The sequence below is a fragment of the Protopterus annectens genome, chromosome 4.part0 (genome assembly GCF_019279795.1).
Source record: "Protopterus annectens isolate FY-2018-M chromosome 4.part0, PAN1.0, whole genome shotgun sequence".
Lineage (NCBI taxonomy): Eukaryota > Metazoa > Chordata > Ceratodontiformes > Protopteridae > Protopterus > Protopterus annectens.
In genome coordinates, this window is record NC_056733.1 from 612,350,500 (window position 1) to 612,371,489 (window position 20,990).

The 20,990-nt window shown below is 38.1% G+C and overlaps 1 protein-coding gene across 2 annotated transcripts in view; it reads right to left on the reverse strand.

Moving 5' to 3' along the window:
• TCTN2 (tectonic family member 2) overlaps nt 1-20,990 on the reverse strand; it is a 1,339,098-nt gene that overhangs the window by 1,202,388 nt on the left and 115,720 nt on the right. The window contains exon 4 of one of the 2 annotated variants that reach the window (XM_044068545.1): nt 8,004-8,220. The exons of the other annotated variant lie outside the window; for it this stretch is intronic. Coding sequence (XP_043924480.1) covers nt 8,004-8,220 — 217 coding nt within the window. The remainder of the gene's footprint in view (nt 1-8,003; nt 8,221-20,990) is intronic. 2 annotated transcript variants of the gene reach the window in all.

Genomic DNA, 20,990 nt, shown 5'->3' on the forward strand with positions numbered 1-20,990 from the left:
GTTGAAGATGTTAAGATTTGCACTGGGTGTGATGAGGATGGACAGGATTAGGAATAAGTATATTTAGAGGGTCAGCCCAGGTTGGAAGGTTGGACACAAAGCCAGAGAGGCAATATTACGTTGGTATGGACATGTGCTGAGGAGGGATGCAGAGTATACTGGGAAAAAGATTTGGAGAGCTACTTGGTCAAATCCCTCTGCAGTCTTGGAAAGTGTACTAAATAATTCAGGGACCTCAAGGCAAAGATCACTGAAGCACATAAGTGCTTTAAAAATCTGTTCAACGCCCTTGACTCCCTATTGGGGGCTGGACAGAGGAGCTCTGCTCAGCTAGCTTCTTTTTTGTGGCTGCTGCCACAACCACAGCACCAACAGGGACTCCTTTACTACAATGGGGTCTGTACTTTGGCAGTACCAGAATTTTGTCAGGATGCTGGGGAAATGGTTCACCAGACTCCTGTGCTTTCCATGTCAGGTAACAGACTAGGTCGATAAGCTCATCAGCTGGGGAAGTCACCCAAGATGAAAATGGGGTAGAAGCAAAAGCTTGCAGAAATACTTACTCCTCTGGGGAAGGAGTATCTGAGGACCATCCACCTTTCTGCTTAAGAATGTCTCCAAATGAGATATCATCAGGGGAGATCTGGGGGACCCTTCCCCTTCATCAAAGTCAGTATCTTCTGTGAGCAATTCTACAGGGGAATCTATGTGCCTCCTTCTGCATGTTCTCTTACATGGAACCTCCTCAGTAGGATGCTCTGGAGATGTAACTGATGAGGGGGGAAGTTCCTCTAAGGAAACTGTCTGAATGCTAGTTGGCACCAGCTGTCCCTGCACAGCAGGCTGATGGGATCAGAGCTCGGACCTGCTGGGGGAATAGATGTAGGATCCAAGGAACAAAGAGAAATGGGATTTCTTGGAGAAAAATAACCGCTCTACTACTTAGAAGGCAGACAGACCTGGAGAAGATTGGACCGGCCACATCGGAGCCGAAACTTCCAAAGCAGTCAAGCCTCGACCCTGTCCCAACTCATGCCTCGAGGAGGGAGTCAGACCTGTGCAATCTAATGCCAAGGCTCTGAAGGGCAAGGGCAGCTCAGACAACATCAGAGTAGATTCTGGAACCCCAGATCCAATGCCGATGCTTCATGTCTGGGACTCATTCCAATTTGAAGAGATAGTAGAGTGGAACCAGTAGAGCGGAACTAGTCATAGAAACTGTTGGAGTCGAAGACCTAACAATTTTTGGCTCCAACACTGACTCTCTCAGGACTCTCTGATCTGAGGGCTCCAAAACCGTGGGATAGATTGGAGAAGGAGATATTACTGCATGGGACATGGAGTCGAGGCTTGCAGATCTAGAGGGATGGAGAGGGTAATACCTCCATCTGAATCTGAGCTCAGAGTAACTTCTTTATCATCCTATCCGCGATGGCCCCAGAAAGACTTCTGGAGGATCTATTAGACGAGGTAGTGTACTGTGGCCTTGAGTGTTTCCTTGGTGTGGTTTGAAGAAAGAGAGATGGAGCCAAGGCGACAGATTAATTGTGAACTTGGCGAGTGAGTTTGAGGAGATTTTGAAAAACTAGAGGTTGGATCTGAGGTTTTCAGATTTGGGAGTAGATTAGGAGATTTATCTGGTATAATAATTGTATCGAAGGGTTTAGGATCTGAAGAAGTTGGATCCAAAAATCTTCGGATTTATTGAGGAGGCTCTGAAACAGCAGTGGCAGAAGGAGTCTTCAAAGATCATGTAGGGGATCTCTTTCTAGACTCCAAAGGAATTTTTGAATGCTTAATGGTAGTTGCAATGGAGAACACGAGTAGGAGTGTTGGATCACTTATCAGTGTACCCCACAAGTGTCCCTAATTTTGGCTTATACTTTTGCTCTGACATACTACAATCCATAATGTTTTCTGAAAAAGGTGTTGGATTCTCATGAGCAAATAATAACATTCATCTGCAATTAAAGTCTTCTTTTTTTCCTTCAGAAAAATGCCAATTCATATAGTCTTATTTCTGAGCTTACTAAATCAGTAGTATTGTTATTTTCAAAAGTATCTGATTTGGAAGCTTTCTCCATGACTGTATTACTGAGAGGATAAGAGATATGCTACAATTATACAACTAAGACAAACTATACAAAGTAATAGTAACAGAAAGTACTGCGTCACATCAGGGGCTTGGGAGGTCATTGTTAAGAAGAAACAGACACCGGTTTCATTGTTATATAATGCTTAGAATTAATTACCACAGTTCAGGTTATGCTATAACAGAATAACTATGTATAGATTAACCATGCGAGCAGCCAGAATGCAATTCAAAATCAATATTTTACAGTGCACATTTAAAAAAACGGATAGATTGGAGGTGGATGTGGTGGTGCAGCAGTTAGCATTGTCGGTTCACAGGAAGAGGTTCTCTGGTTCATTTCTCAGCTGGGCTGCCTTCTGTGCGGAGTCTGCCTGTCCTCTCTGCAGTCACATGGATTTCCTGTAGGTGCTCTGATTTCCTCCCACATTCCAAAGACATGCAGTAGGTGGACTGGACACTCTAAATTGGCCGTAAGTGTGGCTGTGTGTGTGCGAGTGACTGGTACAGATGAACTACCTCTGCAAGGCTTGCCATCCAGTGGTGCAAACCTTGGCTCAAGATGATTGTCACTTTTGAAGTGACACCCCAATCCCATGTGCAAAATGGGAAAAAGGGGTTGAGGATGGATGGATAGATGGCTTAAACTCTGGATTGATATGTGCTTTTTTTTTCAGAAGTGAACAGACATATGTGGGAACAGTTTTAGTGGCACACCAGGCTGTGATTAATTTGGTGTCTGCTGTCATGCAAAGTTGACTAATTTGCTGAATCTAGCCAAGCTGGAAATGTGAGACTGAAGGGGAATAGATGGGAGGAGTAACTTGGCCAGAAATTTGCAAAACTGCTCTTTGTAAAAAGTCTTTTTTTATCTCAGTAATTTGTTGACATTATTGTAAGCTTCTTTCAAAGAATGTGTAGTACATCAGTAGGAACAACATTTGCAAAACTCAGTGAGGACCAATCAATGACACATGATCTGCAGACCCTCAAACTTGTCAGTTTCTTTCAAGTGTTCCATTCTTTCAAGTGTTCCATTCTAAGTGAATGGAAGTGTAATCTGATAAAAAAATGGAAGAGCTACTTATTCTCATAATCTGTACTCTTTCAGTGCATTATGGGACAGATTTAGCTTTTCAAAGGAATCAGGATGTCTGTCCCCATGAAGGCAGACAAGGATAAAAAAATTAAAAAAAATTAGGGATATGTAGTTATTTTGCTGCTGGCAGCTTTAGGAAGCATGGTAATTTATGGCAAGATAAAAAATATATATATAGGTTATTTCATCATTCGCCCGCAGTAGTCCTTTAAGTTAATAGGTGTAATCTAGATTTGTTGAGGTGGATATAAAAGTATACAGATCATAACAGACGTGCAGCTGATACGTTTTTTCTTACTTCTGCATAGATGAATGACTGGATTAAGACCCTAGCTTAGTACAATAACAAAATTGAAAAAAAATAAATACGAGAACAAGAGAAAAAGGAAAGAATACTTAGATTAAGAAATGCAGAGTGCACATTAGGAATGAAATGAGCATGTAAATTTGATAAAGAACTGATTTCAGGATGGATATTCTGCAGAATATCAGGGACAAAGGGAAAGAGGAGTACTTATGTTACTTGCTAGAGGTGCTCCAGTAGTGACAGAAGAGAAAAAAAAGATATTAATGACAGATTTATAGTAGTAAGGAGCTACTGGCAAGGGATGAAGATTACACTGGCATGTATTTATATTCCACCTAAAACTGTTATTTTGGAACTTAAAAAATTGTGGAGAAATAATCAGCTTTCAGCAGGGAATATTACTTATCAGTGGGGACTGGAATTACATTTCAACAATGAGGATGTATCTGGGGGGCCTAGAAGAGAAAAATATAACAAAAAAGGGTAGATCTCTGAAGAAATTTAAGAAAATATTTGGTATGAAAGACGTACATTTAGTAACCGGAATCCAGAGAGAATGTATATATTATTCCCCAAGGTACAGTAACTGGGCTAGACTTGATAGAAACCATTTAACTGAGAACTTTCATACACATTCAATAACTATTTCAGAACATGTGCCAATAATTACTAAAATAAAAACACAGGGTAATGAAGTAAAGATGAGTCACTGGCAATTCCCCCTACCAATTAAAAAGAGAGGAATTTACGGTACAGGTATTGGAAATTATCTGGAAGTTATTAAGGAACAGAGAAAGCAATCCAGAAGTTACAGCTACCGAGTGTGATAAAATGAAAGTGGAGTTTAGAAATACTGTAGAAATAAAAGAATAATAGATCTGGTTAAGAAGTAATAAGAATTATTCAGAGAGGCTGACACAGATTAAAATATTACAAAACAAGGGTAATCTCACAAAACAAGATGAGACGGAATTGCAGTATGCTAATGAGAAAATAAAGGAGTACCTGGATAATATGTATGCGTTTTGAAAGATTTCTGTTAAGCAACTGTTATTTGGTAATAACTCCAAAGCACAAATACCTTTGGCAGAATGACTTAGGCAGCAGACAGTAGAAAGGGTTTTTGCCAAAATTAGGGAGTCCATAACAGGAAAAGTGATTAGTGACCTTGTAGAGGTGTTATTCAGAAATTTTATGAAAATTTGTTTAACGCACAGAAGTGGGGAAATCAAGAAAAAGCACAACTTGAAATATTTATGGAAAACTTAAATATGCCATTAGCAGTACAGAAGGCTCAACAACCAACAGTTAAAACAGGAGGAGATGAGATAAAAATGATAAAGTACATCCAATCTGCAGGAAAGTCTCAGGAACAGATAGTATTCCGACAGAAGTTTGGAAGTTAGGAGGGAAGAAAATGTTAAAAATGTGGAAGATTTTGTTTTAAAATATCATTAAAGGAAAGGAAGCACCAACATCCTGGAACAAGCTATGGTAGCTATATTACCCAAAGATGGTAAAGACCTATCTGATCCAGCTTCACAGAAGCCCAGCTCAATTCTAAACCATGATTATAAAGTATTTATGTCTGTAATGGCTAAAAGAATGTCAAAGATGATGCCAAAATTGATAGATATGGACCAAAGTGGTTTTGTGGTGGGGAGGCAAATATTTTATAACATTAATAGAACAATGATTATCTAGACGAAAGAAGTATGTAAGAAAATACTGCTGTTATTGGTGGGTCTTGATGCAGAAAAAGCATTCAGCAGTGCAAGGTAGGATTTTATGAGTACGGCAATGGAAGCATTTGAATTTCCTGATATAAAAACAAGGTTAATTAGAAATATATACGAGGGATCGGAAGCAAAAATCTAAATGGGAGGGTTCCTGTCTGATAAATTGTGTCTAAAAAGATGATACAGGCAGGGGTGTCCTCTTTCCCCTTTGTTAGTTACATTATATTTAGAACCACTGGCACAAAAAATCAGGGACTCAAAAATTCAAGTATATAGTTGGCATGGTGTTCAAGGAAAGTTGGCATTATTTGCAGAGGAAATTATTTTGTACCTGATGGAAGGAAAAAAAGGACATCTCAGTATTGTGGAATATTTTGAAACAGTTCCATTTGGGGGGGGGGCAGTATACAATTATTGAAGATAAAACAAAACAAAAGCTATAGCTATAAACTATGTGCCTACACATGAACTGCTCCAGCAATGTCCATATTTATGGGGACATGATAGAATGAAGTATTTAGGAGCATGGATTAAAAAGGATTTGGTTATGACAGCTAAGGATATGTGACAAGAAACTAAACAAAAGACAATACAAAACCTCAGAAACTGGAAGCTCTTGGTGAAATATCCCTTCAAATCAAATATGGACAGCAAGATACAAGCAGTAAAATGTTTTTAGTCCCTTTAGCTTTATATACAGGCCAGGCGTATTTTATCAACCAGAGGAGAAGCTGTGGACAGTAGTTAATAAAGAGTTGAAGGATTTTGCTTGTGAAAGGAAAAGGGCAAGGGTCAAGTGGGATAAGTTAATCCTCCCAACAGAACAAGGAGGTTTAGGATTATATGATTTGAACTGATATTTCACAGCTACACAGTTAAGGCTCCTATACATAACACAAGTAAAAAGCTACAGATGTTGAAGTACGGTGTAATTCAAGAGATAAGGAAAGAATTGGATTTTTGACACAGATCATTAAGGGGAACAACAACAGTTATACAGAATATTATATTCATAAAGTAGCAGAACACATACCAAGAACTAAGCCAACATAGTAATGGAGAAAGGGGATTCTGCCAATAGGGATGACTACAATTGGGGTACAGAAAAGGGGATGGAATTTACTGGAGGAAGCTGGCAAAGGAGCCAAGGTACTGGGAACAAATAATTAGTGAAAAGGCGATAGAATGGGAAGATGTCAAGAAGACATTTGGATTGCAGACTAGTGATTTGCTGTCAGAATACAGACACAAAGAAAGGGATAGAGGAATCCTACATGAAAGACATACACTGGTTGAGATTTTAATTGAATCTAGACCAAAAGCTGCTGTTAAAAAGGTATAATTAGTAGGGCATACAAAATATTGCATGATAACTATAGGAAGCAATCAGAAGAGGTCAGAAAAGATTGCAAATTGCATATCTAATCTCTCTTCCCAAAGAAACAATGGGAGAACATATGTACATCTCCCAAACCTTTAGGATTTTTGTCTGAAGTGTTTGCATAGATGCTTTTATACCCCAAGTAGACTCCAAATAATTTTCTTCATGTAGATGGCAAATGGAAGCGTGATGAGGAAGAAGGAGGTAACTGGGAAAACATGTTTTTGCAGTGTAATGAGTTGGCAGACTTCAAAAATTACCTACAGAGTGCTCTATCAGGAATACTGGGTGAGCAGATGAAGGTGACCTAAAGAAATGATTTTTTGACCTTGGATAAAAGATCTGAATTGCCCAGACACAGTAAGGCTTTGTTAAGTTGAATTCTGGTGGCTGTCAAAAAAGCAATTACTAAAAATGGAAATCAAAATCTAAGCAAAATATTCACTACTTCAAGTATAGTTGAACAGAGATAAAAAACAGGAAGTGGGATCTTTAGAAAATGGTAGGAGTAAACTACATAGAAAAATGGAAATTGTGGGAACAATACATGTAGAAAATGTTTTGGTGGAGGAATGAGGTTTAAGAAAAGGCAGGAACTTAATACTTTATGTAATGTTGTGTAGATTATACATCACATGTATTGTTATATATCCTGCAATGTTTGTAAATGTGAACTTGTTAAACTGATAATTCAATAAAGCTGTTGAAAAAAAAGCAAGTTCTAATTCAAGTTGCTGATTTATTACTTTGTAGTTCTGCTGCTCAAAGTGTTGGTAAGTGATGGAGCCGAGTTTGAGCCTATTTCTCCCAGTGAAAAGACTACAGGAAATTCTCATAGTGGTAAAGTCCATTGCATCACCACTACCTGGATAACAAATGGAAGGTTTGGGAGTGGCAAATCTGTCGGGTGGTTCATAATGGGTACAACAGACACTATCAGCATGTTTTGTGCATGGCACTGATTATGCTCGTCTGGAATAGTAACATGAGAAAATGTATTAAATGCAGTACTTCTGACCTGTTTCTGCTAAGCATGACAGCAGTGGGAATTAGGTGTTTATACCTCAATAAGAAAGACGCAGTGAATCTATCTAACGTTAGGTTACAGTCACAAGTATAGAGGACGTGGTGGCATAATAGAACCGGTTCTATAAATATTAGTATGGTAGGAGGACAGATGCATTATGCCACAAATGAAAAGTTGCAGTGAATTTATCAAAGGCTAGCTAAAGTTACATACATGAAAGGATGATGGTGGGGTAATGGCAGATGAAACAGAGCATCTATTTTAGTCAGAGTACTAGGAAAAAACACATTTTGAAAACATTATCTTACATGTACAACTATACTAAATAAAAAGATACCTGAACAATATAAAGACTTACTAGATACATTTCCAGTAAATGTGGAATTGGCATAGATTGTTGCTTGGATCAAAAGAGATGCAGACACATCGTTATTTTGGCAGGCAGTAACCAGAATACTTTCTTCAACACAGAGTTCTTCAACACAGCAGTCTATCAGATTTGTTTCAGATTCTGTTTGCACTTGTGGACATAACTGCAGGTTTCTAGTTAAATTTAATGTCAAATTTATTAGGTCCTGTAACACAGAACAAAAATACAAAACTCAACATAACTGCTGAATACTTTATATGTCACAACACAGCACAGTTAGTTTAATACTGAAGCACCCAAGTTACTAAATAGATGAAGAAATATGTAATAGGCTTCAACAGCCCCAGAACACAACCTTTAATACGCCTTGCAAAGACAGCAAGGGGGATAAACACGAGAGAAAGCCAAATCACGGTTCACAATCACCAATGTACTGTAAAATGCCAAGAAAAATTGCACTTTCTCTACATAGTATTCTAGCTTTGTTGCTTGCAGATAGGCTAGGCTATAAAATGTCTTCAAGTTCCTGTTCTGTCACTGTGGCAAGAGCCAGTCAGTTGCTACCATCATATAGGTAGACACAAAGTGATTTTGTGCCATAACTCTTTCCTTACAGCAGACGTGCAATCAGAGATGTGAGTACCTGCAATGCCTTTCCACATAATCCTAGTCTACATGCTAAAACCAAGCACTGTTCTCTTTAGGAAGTGGTGTTTTTGAAATGGGATGGACCACATCCTTCAATCCACGTAGGGAGAACCAGTGTTGGCCATTCCCTCCACCCCTCTTGTTAGCTTCTGTAGTGCCTGGATGACTAGCTGTTGCTAGGTCATCTGGGTTACATGCCTGTGCATCACATAGCCAAACTAAAAACATTTATAATTTAAACTAATTAGTCATGGGTTCAGCTGTTTTTTTTTTTTTACTACTACTGAATCACACAATTTGTGTGAATTTGTAGTGGTAAGATTCTTTTATGAAAGGTACAACAGGAAAATTCCACTATTTTACAGGTCTTCCAACATAATAGACAGGGACATGAACAAAAAAACATTATTGTATTATCTGTAAACTCAAGATACCCATGATCAAATGACTTCATAAAGAGGCAGCTTGTAGGAAGGTATGCAGATCAGACTCTGCAGCTATCAATCTTGAAATCAGGGCTTGGGACTGGAAGATGGTAATGAGCTGTCAGGGTACTGCAGATGGAGTATCTTATGAATTCATGTATGATGTTAAAGGCAAATATCTTTCAATGGGAAATATGAAATCAAGGTATAGATCTCCACAATGGTTGTTGTGTCTTTCTACTTTTCCAGGTTAGGGGTCGCCACAGCGGAACTCCGGTCCGCTAATGATTGGTAGTTGATTTTTACATGCCAAGTTACCAGCCCTGATGCACAACCTTCAACAAAGGTATGCCCATTCACGCACGTCTCCACACAGAAGACGCTCTAGCTGAGAATCGAACCGGACAGCGTCTTACTGTGAGGCGACAACCCTACCGCAGCACCACCGCAGGAAGATTTCCACAATGGTGCAGTGACTAAACAAGAAATAATAAAAATGCTGTGTTTACAAATGGTAATACTAAATTTAACTACAACGATGATCAGAAAATACTTAGAAGTAGAGTTAGATGAGTGACACATGGTCATGAGCATCAGCTATCAGTAACAGTTCTAATAAGAAGGATGTTTTTAAGCACCTGATAACATATGGAAAATATGAAATTTCTAATATCAGTACTAAAACAGATAATACTCACAACTGATTCTGGACTGCTTGCTAACATCTTTGGATATATGGACGTACCGTCAAAAAACTTAAGTGGTAAGGCTCCAAGTGTGGTATTAAATGGCTTAGATGAGCGCACCATTATTACTAGGTGCAAAGTTACCAAGGCAGTCAGGAAAATCGAGCAATTCCTGCTGCTGGTGCAGACGGTTTAAACTGTATATTTTTAGTAAGCATTAGTGACTCACAGATTGTATGTTTGACAGACTGTTTCAAAATTCATTAGAATTTGTTTTTGTTCCAAGTATTCTAAGGAAATTTTACAAAAGAGTAGTAACTTCTGCACTGGTCTCTGAATCACCCTATGTCTGGATGGGTTCTTTTCAGAAGCTCGAAATACTGAAATCTCGAATTTCAGTATTGAGCCCAAGAAGCCAAATCCACATAATAGCGAAAGTTTTGAAGCACGAAATTCAAAACCTCGAATACCGGAGGTTTTGAATATCACGCTTCTGAACTTCCGCTGTGGTCATGTATGTGTGTTAAGGGGTTTGGGTAGGGGCTGTGGTGTGTGTCAGTGTGTTTTGTTGCTGTGATGTGTGTGTGCGAGGAGAATGTAGCATGTGTGGTGGAGTTTTGTGCGTGTTTGTATGTAGTGCGACCTCAGAGTGAGAATATTTAAGTGGGGGGTGCAGCCCCCCTCATGGGGGGTGCAAGGGGGCTTGCTTTCATGTAGTACAGTGATTGTGTGGAGGATGGTGTGTGTGTGTGTATGTGTGTGTGTGTGTGTGTGTGTGTGTGTGTGTGTGTGTGTGTGTGCGTGTGCGTGTGCGTGTGTGTGTGTAGTAAAAGCCGTGAAAATTCAAAACCTCCGGTATTCGAGGTTTTGAATTTCGCGGTTTTTAGTTTTCATTATGTGGATTCGGCTTCTTGGGCTCGAGATACTGAAATTCGTGATTTCAGTATTTCGAGCTTCCGAAGTGAATCCGTCTGGATATATCACAACATGGCTTTTTTCAGGACATCTATGTTTAACAAACTTTACTAGCTTGTACATACAATAATGTAACTACAGCTTTGGATGAAGGCTTGCAAATAGATGTGATAACTTTGCTAAGGCCTTTGATACTGTTCCACACAATGAAATTATCAAGGCCCGAGAGGGTCTGCAGACAAAGAATTACATCAATAAGTGGGTCTGGGGCAAGTTACAAGGCAGGACAAGTTGGGTAAGGATACAAAATAACTTATCTACCAAAAGTGTTGGTGTGAATATTCCCAAAAGTGTTCGTGCTTGGCAGTTTATTATTTGGGTTATTTATGTATGGAATGCCTGTGTCCAGAAATTCATAGCTAAGCAAATTTGTAGACGACACCAAAATTAAGCACGTTGTTAATACTATCCAAGATTAACATCAAGTCCAACAGTTTCTTGACTTATTGTTCGCATGGGCAGATAATAGGGGTATGAGATTGGATATGAAAAAAGTATGCTCATTCACTATGGTGTGAACAATCATATCTATCCATATGCTTTGGACACTATCTTAGTGGTGGCCTGATATGTAAGGCACCTGGGCATTTTAGTAGAAGACAAATTATCCTTTGAGAAGGATCTGAACATGACATTAAGAAAATCATACAGGCACTTAATGTATTAAAATGCATAGTAAGTAAATCTAGTAATGTCTTGATAACAATATTTAAGGCAGTTATCAGACCACTATTATACTGCAAGTCGTTTTGCATGTATAACATCTCACAGTTAAAAAAAGGATGGAATAAGTGCAGAGGTGTTTTGCAACACAAATCACAGCTATTAAACATCTGCCTTACAGGAAAAGGTTAAACAAATCTTGCTTTCTATTGGGTATAGAATTGTTAGGGGAGATATTTTGATTTACAGGTGGTTGAAAGATGTGGAACTTGCAGCACCTTGAGTGTATTATTTTTATCACATAATTTGAATACAAGGAATAATTCACATTTAGCATCTTTCTCTCCTCATGTAAAACTACCTACCCAAGTTTTTTTTTCATTTATGGCAGTAAAATGCATACACAACATAAATATAAATACACACACACACACTGGTTATATCAATAAAAATAATTAATGTTTTGGGCTATCAAATATTCAGTATACACTATAAATATTACATTTATGCAGCAGTGCACATAAATCTATATAGGGGCAAAATAAACAAAAAGGAAAACCTAAACATAAAACTCTTGTGATATGAGACAAGCATGAGAGACCAAGCATGGAAGCTACAAAGAGAACCTGGTCACCAGAAGAAATTGAGTCCAAAGTCACTTTACTGATGAGTTTCAAGGAAGTCCATTGAATAAACTTCAAACTTGTCAGCTATTTGAAGGACAATGATCAACTAATGAAAGAACTAACAGAAATGGTCAATGAACACTCAGACATGCTTCAATCATTGCAGCATGAAAATTAATTTTTGAAATCAACAGTAGCTGCAAATAAAGCAAGGTTGGACTTCCTTAATGCCATGGTAGTAGACCAAGGAAATAGGGCACAGAGGAAAAATCTTCACATAGCTGGCTTGCTGGAGGGGATAGAGGGAAAGGACGGTAGCTTTCATACAATCCAAGCTAGCAGAACGGACAGGTGAGCATCAAGTTATGACTATTTATTTACTTAACACTGGTTTACCGGGAAAGTCTGATTTGGAACTAGCCAATTTTCAGCGGAGGACCAAGGAGAAATGCTCCAGATGCATGTCTTTGTGACATGGGAGGAAACTGGAATACCCAGAGGAAACCTACACGAATGCAGGAAGGACATACAGACTCCTCACAGAAAGCAGCCCGGGTGAGAACTGAACCAGAGAACCTCTTGCTGTGAGGCGATAATGTTAACCACTGCACCAACTGTGGTTTGAAGGGACACATCCCACAACATCAGCACTGCAAAAGGAAGATATTGGGTAGCCATGGCTGATCTTGATAAGATTTGCTACCTTTTCTTTCTTTCAAAGGACGTATTCTAGCCTGCCAAGAAGTTAATTGCGAGGAAAAAAAAAAAAAAAAGAGTTTACATTGACCAGGACTATTCTGCCTCAACTTGGCAGAACAGAGCTGATTTTTTCCAATTCAGAGTAAATGTAAACAGAAAGGATTGGAGTTCAACTCTACCCTGTGACACAGTCTTTCCCCCCAGTGGCTCGAAATCATTTGAATCACTGCTAGATGCATTAAAAATGCTAAAGGAAGTGTATGGGAATAAATCTCAAAAGGGATAAAAAGATGGAATACACAACGGACTCTGTACTGCAGCATGCATAGGAGAGGAACATTAAGTAGCAGAGAAAGATGTTCCCTCTGTTTAAAAGGTACTCTGTCCTTAAATTGAAAGCTTAAGTGACCCAAGAGCAACAACAAAGATTAGCAGAATGTGTTGAGGGCATACAATCTTGTTAAGTTGTGCAACTATGCTCAAAATTACTAGCTTTTAACACACTGCCTGGTAATGCTTTTGTGAGACTGTATGAGGCAATTCTAAAATGCAGTAGTAGTAGTAATAGTAGTAGTAGTAATAGTAATAGTAGTAGTAGTAATAGTAGCAGCAAACTGTGGTTAGAATGTGGGGCTTTCCAATTGAACTAATGTATACTGATTAATGCCAGGAGAAAACACATACTTTAATTCAACTATTGGAAGGGTCTGTGCATGTCAATTGGCATAATCTGTGAAAAGGAGAATTGAGAAAATCACAAACATAAAGATGAAATGTGTGATTTGTGTAGACAGACACCAACTGTGACTTGTTCCAAGAAGATAATCCAAAGTGACTGTAAAAGGAAATAAAATGGTAATTAAACGTAAAATTATTTACTAGTATCATTCTATCAAGCAAAACAGAAATATTTCATATCACAATTATTACATAAGGGATGTTCTAATTAAATTGTTATTATATTGTAGGTATTTGACTTTAAAGATTATATGACTCATTGCATGAATAATGCAGGGTTTAGGACTAGGAGATTGCCCCAGCAAAGTCTCAGTGACAGTATGTCTTCCATCTGGGATGTTAAAGGCATATATCTTTCCATGGCAGATGCTATGAGGCTCTGCAGCCATGATTATTATGGAGTAAAGCTACTTGTTAAATACACATATTTAGACATATATACTTCTGTTTAACAGAATATATATATATATATATATATATATATATACACACACACACACACACACACACATACATATAGTAAAAATAATCATGCATGTACACTTCTGAGATGTGTATACACTTCTGTTTGGTATAATATATGTAGGAAAATATAGTCAGTTAAATGCATATACTTCTGTTTGCTAATATATATTAAAGGGTCAAACTGTTCTAAGCTAAAATCAAATAAAAACGGCGTTCATCTGTGTAACATGAATGTTCAGGTCCTGGTACTGCTTGAGAAAAATGCTGATAAGGATAACTCCTTAAAAAAGGCATTCAGCTGAATGTTCAGTGTTTGGTACAAACTTCAAGGAAAATTACTGAGAAGAAATTTCCTGAGACACAGGTGCAGGGAGTATGGGAAAATTGTTTTCATACAGAAATATTCACAGTAAAAAAAAAAAAAAAAAAAGACTCCCTAAAGTTATTCACCTTGAAACATAACACAGAGTAGCTTAACAACAGACTGCATGACATCATAGAAGTTCGGAATTCCACAGGTATTATTAACAGACTGCTTTCATGGATAGGACCCGAGATGCAGAAGAAAAAAAGTGCAAACAAGAACAGTAAAACTGAATGATGTTGGATCTGATTTGTTGTTAGATCTGCTTACTGGAGAACACCTTTCATGTTGTTTGGAAAATGCAAATCTGAAACAATAAACCCTGCAAACTGCACAGCATTGTGCATGTTGTATGTTATATAGACAAGATATTTTAACAGTACTGCGCAAAGTTTGAAAGGTTAATAGTCTGTAAAGTTTATCTGCACTAACCAGACTTTGTTTTTACAAGGCACTGAAGCAGCAGCACAGACATCTGACAGACATCTGCATTTAATATTTCAGTGTATTAATCAGACTTTGGTTACAGCACACAAAAGCTGCTTAGACTTTTGTTGTTACAAGGCACCAGCACAGAACTGCATTTGACAGCTTCAGTAAATAGCAAGGACTGACATCTAAATAACTTTTCACTGCTACTACCTTGTAAATGGAAATATGTATATACACACACACATATATATATATATATATATATATATATATATATATATATATATATATGTATGTATATACACACACACACACACACACACGCACACATTAACACAGTTTTTTTTTTCATGTATAAAAATGCTAGTTATTCTCAGTGCTATGGCCTTTCACTGCTTGGTGTTAAGAGATAATTGTAAATTAAGTCACTAGGTGGATTTTAATACAACAGATAACAGGGAAATACTGTTTTTTCAGTGTCATACGGGATAACCATGGCAAAAGGGGGAAAGTCAGGAAGAATGCAGACATGCTATTGCCAGAAACTCTTGAGTAAGGAGGAGATTCTCTCTGGGGATTAAGATACAAATAATGCAAAATTAAGAATAACAAGGCTGGAAAGTAAGTAAGTAGTTTGAATATTCTTTTTTGTACTGTAAGTAGTCAAACTAATCCAGTTAAATGAACCAGGGTTCTGAATGAGATTAAAAGGGAGACAGCAAATTTTATAACTTTGCAAGAAACACATTTATGGCACATGGAGCATAACAAACTGATGTTGAAAGGATTCATAGCAGTAGAAAGTGGTAGTTATGAAGGATATAGGAGGAGAGGGGTTCTTGTTGTGTCTTTCGGCTTTTCCCGGTTAGGGGTCGCCACAGCGGAACTCCGGTCCGCTAATGACTGGCAGTAGATTTTTACGTGCCGAGTTACCAGCTCTAACGTACAACCTTCAACGAAGGTACGCCCATTCATGCACGTCTCCACACAGAAGAAGCTCTAGCTGAGAATCAAACAGGACGTCTTACTGTGAGGCGACAAAGCTACCATAGCACCACCACCGCAGTGAGAGGGGTAATTTTATTAAAGCAAAAACCATTACCAATGGATATTAAAGGAAGTCTGAGAGATGGTTTTGGAATATATGCAGTGATAAAAGGAGATCTATAGGGCCAAAGAATCACATGGGGATTAAATATATTGCCCACCAATGTACTACAGCTTTGGTGCATAGGCATATCCTTCTCAAGATTCTTTTTTTCTGTGAGGGAATTCTGTTGATAGCAGGTGACTGAACTATGATATCCCATAAAAAGAAGAAGTCAGAGGAGAATATAGAAAAATAAAAATGACTAAAACAAAAAGAAAATGTGTAAGTTTCCTAAAGATTATGGGACTAATGGATATTATTACCACCCCAGAGTTCATAAGGGAATGTATACATATTACTCACCAAGGCATCTGCAATGGTCGCAATTATATACGATAATAATAACTAGAGAACACAAGAGATATTTACTAGCATATGGGTAAGCCAAATAAGAATATGAGAACACTTGTATGTAGTAATGACTATAAGCAGGGGTGGATCCAGCATAACGGAACCTAGGCAACTACCCAGGGCCCCATACAATTTAAAAATAATAATACTACTAATAAAGAATTAGGAAAGATTCCATTCACAAACCTAACAACCTGTCTAGTTCCATGCCACTGCTCTGTTCTACACCAGTCTTTCATTGGTTCAAATATATAGCACTTCAACCAATGAGAGACAACCTGAAGCACTTTTTTTTTGTTTAACAAAAGCAGATACTGCTGCTATTCCTATATTAAAACAAGGAACTTGGATTAGAATAAATAACTTCTGTAATGTCCCTTGGAACAAGGACAATTTATAATGCCTGATTGCCTGTTATTGTGAATCGCTCAACAATTAATTAATGATTCGCTGGCGTGATGAGCTATTGCTGCTACTATTATCATGGCTAGCAAACAAATGGAGAATTGCTGGTGAGGTGACTTGCTACACCTTTTACTCACTGTTGCTTAACTTGATTTTATTCCTGAAGCAAACAGATCACTTGAGAATCACTTTTATGTGGAGCTGCTGTTGCCATTATTCCTGAAGATAACAGATTGCTGTTATTCACTGATCAACAATCACTGGTGTGATGAGTTGCTGCAAAAGATCGCTGCTATGAACATAATAGATTGCTGTTACTTACATATTGTGCTAATGATCTTGGAAGAAGGAACAGGTAGAATTTTGTTTTGTGTGTGTGTGTGTGTGTGTGTGTGTATATATATATATATATATATATATATATATATATATATATTTATAAAGATACATCATATGAGCCATGTTCTTTGGGTATGATTCTTGGTTTCCATGTTTTGTTATTGATAGTGCATTTATTATTTGGCTGTGAATACAATGGACAGCCTAAAGTCTCAAGTTTAATGCTAATATTTTAACTATGAATATATTTTTAATTTAGCTTGATTTTTTCAGGCACACTGGTATGAAATGTTTGGTGTTCGGGCTACAACAGTCTATCTGGCACTTATTCCAGATGAGTAAGGCTACAAGCTGCTAATGAGTTGCTTCCTGTAGTGCAAGTTTAGATTCCCTCAGCCTTTGCTTGTATTCCGTGTCTCTGTTCAAGTAACTTCATCAGACAGTTCCTCAGGGTTGACCCTGAAAAGGGACATGTGCATCAGGTCAGCTGTCCAAGGTTGTTAGCAAATGCATCACACATTTGTCTTTTGAATTTCTGCACCCTTCACATAGCCTTTAACTAGTGCTTCACTTTACGTTATTTCTCTGTGAATCTTATCAGGACTGTCGTAGCTTGGATTGCCAGTACATTTTCAACAAATGTGAGCTTCAAAGGAACAGAAGTTTACTGTTGTTCATACTAAGTCTGTTTTCAAGGTGAGAGTAGTTTGATTTGTTTAGCAAATGATTGTCAGTGTTTTCAGTACAAAATGTGAAATAAAATGTTTAAATTAAATCTACATCTCTATGATCAGTGTAAAAGTAATGCAGTAAATAGCACGTACACTGACAAGTTTGAACAGTGTGTTATGGTAATTTGGTTCCATTAGTCAAGTAATGGAATGTTGGTATGGGGTCTATATTACATTATCGAACTTTCAAAACTTCAAATCTGATACGGACAACACCATATAATCGGAGTCTTGAAACATCAAAAATGTAATAAAACACAACAACCTACAAAAACAAACCATTTAAATGCTCTAAGCAGGGAGGAAAGCCCCCTGCACCCCCCACAACCCCCGCTACGTAAATATACCAACTCCGAGATTGCACTACAGTGCAGAAAAGAGAACTCTTCCCTTTGCGCTCTGTACAGAGATCTCCGTTAATAGATTTGAAGTTTCAAGACTTGGATCATATGGTGTTGACCATATCAGATTCGAAGTTTTGAAACTTTGATCTTCTGATACAGACCCTTGGTACGGTAGGGGGGGCACCAGTTCATGACCCTGCCTAGGGTCCCATTTGTCCATGATCCAGCTCAGACTATAAGTTTACTCCAACCACCTAGATGCTCAAAACATTGTCACTTCCTAGTACATTACTTAAAGGCAGGAAGCATTAACAGCAAAAGAAAATACATTTTAATACAAACATTTTCCTTACTGAATTTAGCCCCAGAAATGTGAGATCATTTTAAATCAGTTTTAAAAATGGAAATATAGAAAATCTGTGCAGATAGAGATCAGAATAGCAGGAGAGAAAGGAACCCAACATTAGGTAAGTTAAATACATTACAAGGGAAAAAAAACAAATATTACAGAATCCAAGCGATCAGAAATGGGAAAATGCTTTAAGTATTACAAAAGACAGGATACTGAAAGCATATTATTTCAGCAGACAAATTTTGCTTTATTCCAAGTAAACACTCCAGACGCTATGAAAGCATTAGCGGGTAAACTATAACAAAAGGTTAGCAATCGGATGCTCCACTTAAAAATGAACAAACAGGAAATTTTAACTAGTAAATCTTCTACTATTCTAGAAATATTTAGAAGCTACTACCAAAAACGCAATACAACTGAGGTAGATAGACCACAAATCTCTCAGTAAATGAGGGAATACCCGAGGCCAATACACTTACCAAGATCAACACAAAACAAAATAACAAAATATGCTAACTAGGGATATTACTGAGGAGGAGCTGATCGCAGTGTTAAACTTAAAGGGAAGTCACCAACTACAGATGGGGATCCCAGTTCCCACAGAAGTATGGATGTTAGTAAAAGAAAAAATCTTTGGGGTATGGTTGGTATTAATCAACACAGTTCTTACTATAGGGAATGTACCAAGATCTTGGACAGAAAGTTCAGTTATGACTGGCAGAGATATAAAACTGGCTCCTTCTTATTGACCAGTTACAATTCTCAAACATTATTATAAAGTTTTTCATCTATTCTTGCCCTGTGACTAAACATATTCATGCCACAGTTAATTCACCTAGATTAATCTGGCTTTATAACAGGACATATGCCCCTGCTGGACAAGGAAAACAGGTGCTGACTTTGTGGGAGCATGGGTGAAATTCTTGGCTAGGCTTATAAGGGCCTCCAGGCCAATAGCCTGGTATCGTCCTGTGAACCTATGAACATAGGACCTCTGATAATATGTTAAGAATGCTGATGACAGAACAGGAGGGCTAATCACAGGAAAATCCTGGCAATGACAATAAGCATAGATGCAGAGAAAGCTTTTGACCAGATGGAGTGGCCTTTATCTTTGAAGTATTGTTAAAGGTTGTGTTACCACCAGTGTGGATATCTTTATCATTAACAATATACAGGACCCCCAAAAGTGAAGACTATGGCTAGAATATCAAATTCCCTTATAATAACTACAGCCACTAGCCAAGTATGTCCACTCTTTTCACAGTTATTTGCTATATACTTTGAGCAACTAGCTCAGAAATTCAGAAATAGATGGGTTTGTTAATTTATTTATTTATTTATTGACATTTAATTACTAGTAAAGTCTGATTCGGTAGGAGACCATTTTTCATCAGAAGCCCAGGCAGAAAAGCTCCAAAGTATTTGAAAAATGATTGTTCTAAAAATGTTTTGTGTCTTTAAAAATAATACAAAAAACAAATACAGTGTAAATGATTATACCAACTTAGACACATTATGAAAAAAAGAAGTTATGTACTTACCATAACGTTCCATGTGTGTTGTCCATCTCGCCTTCATTCTTAACTGGTTGGGTTCGGGACGGATTCTCTGTTCTGACTCAGCCTTATACAAAAGCTCAAGGTCTTCTACTAGCTCATGGCTGAAACCCTATCCCATCATGACCTAGGTAAGCTCCCCAGATCTTGTTTGCTGATATAACAATAGGTACCAACTAAAACTATTGAATACCTTATATAGCAAAGAAGGTTAGAGAACATTAATTGCCAATTGTATCCGCCTAGACGTCCAGGAGCCAAAGGCTGAGGGAAGGAGAGTGGGATGTAAGAATGAAGGTGAGATGGCCAACACAAACAGAATGTTATGGTGAGTACATAACTTCTTTATGTGATGTTGACCTATCTCGCCTTCATTGTTAACTGGTTGGGACAGCTTCCCTAACACCATCTTTCTTGGGTGGCTCAAGGGAGGATATTCTTCAGAACAGTGGACCCAAAACAGGCCCTGTTCCAGGAGGCCAAATCCACCTTGTAATGAATGATAAAAGGTATGAGCCCTTGTGCTGCAGCACAAATTATGTCAATTGGTAGTCTAGCCGGAAAGGCAGAAGAGGTTGCTATGGTTCTTGCAGAATGACCTTTTACTTTATAGGAGAGTTCTTTGTTTTGAGGTGTGCCCTGGTGGTGCAGCGGTAGCATTGTTGCCTCACAGCAAGAGGTTCTCCTGTTCGATTCACAGCTGGAGTGCCTTCTGTGTGAAGTCTGCATGTCCTCCCCGCAGTCGAGTGGCCTCTGAAAGACATGCATGAATGGGCATGCCTTTGCTGAAGGTTGGGCGATGGGCTGGCAACTCGGCACCATAAAAATCTACTGCCAATCATTAACGGACCGGAGTTCTGCTGTGGCGACCCCTAACCGGGAAAAGCCGTAAAGACAAACAAACAAGAGTTCTTTGTTTTGAGAATTGTAAGTAAAGGTAATACAATCTGACAGCCATTTCTAAGACACTGGAGCACCTTTCTTAGAGTCTGAAAATGATACAAATAATTGGTCAGAAAATAA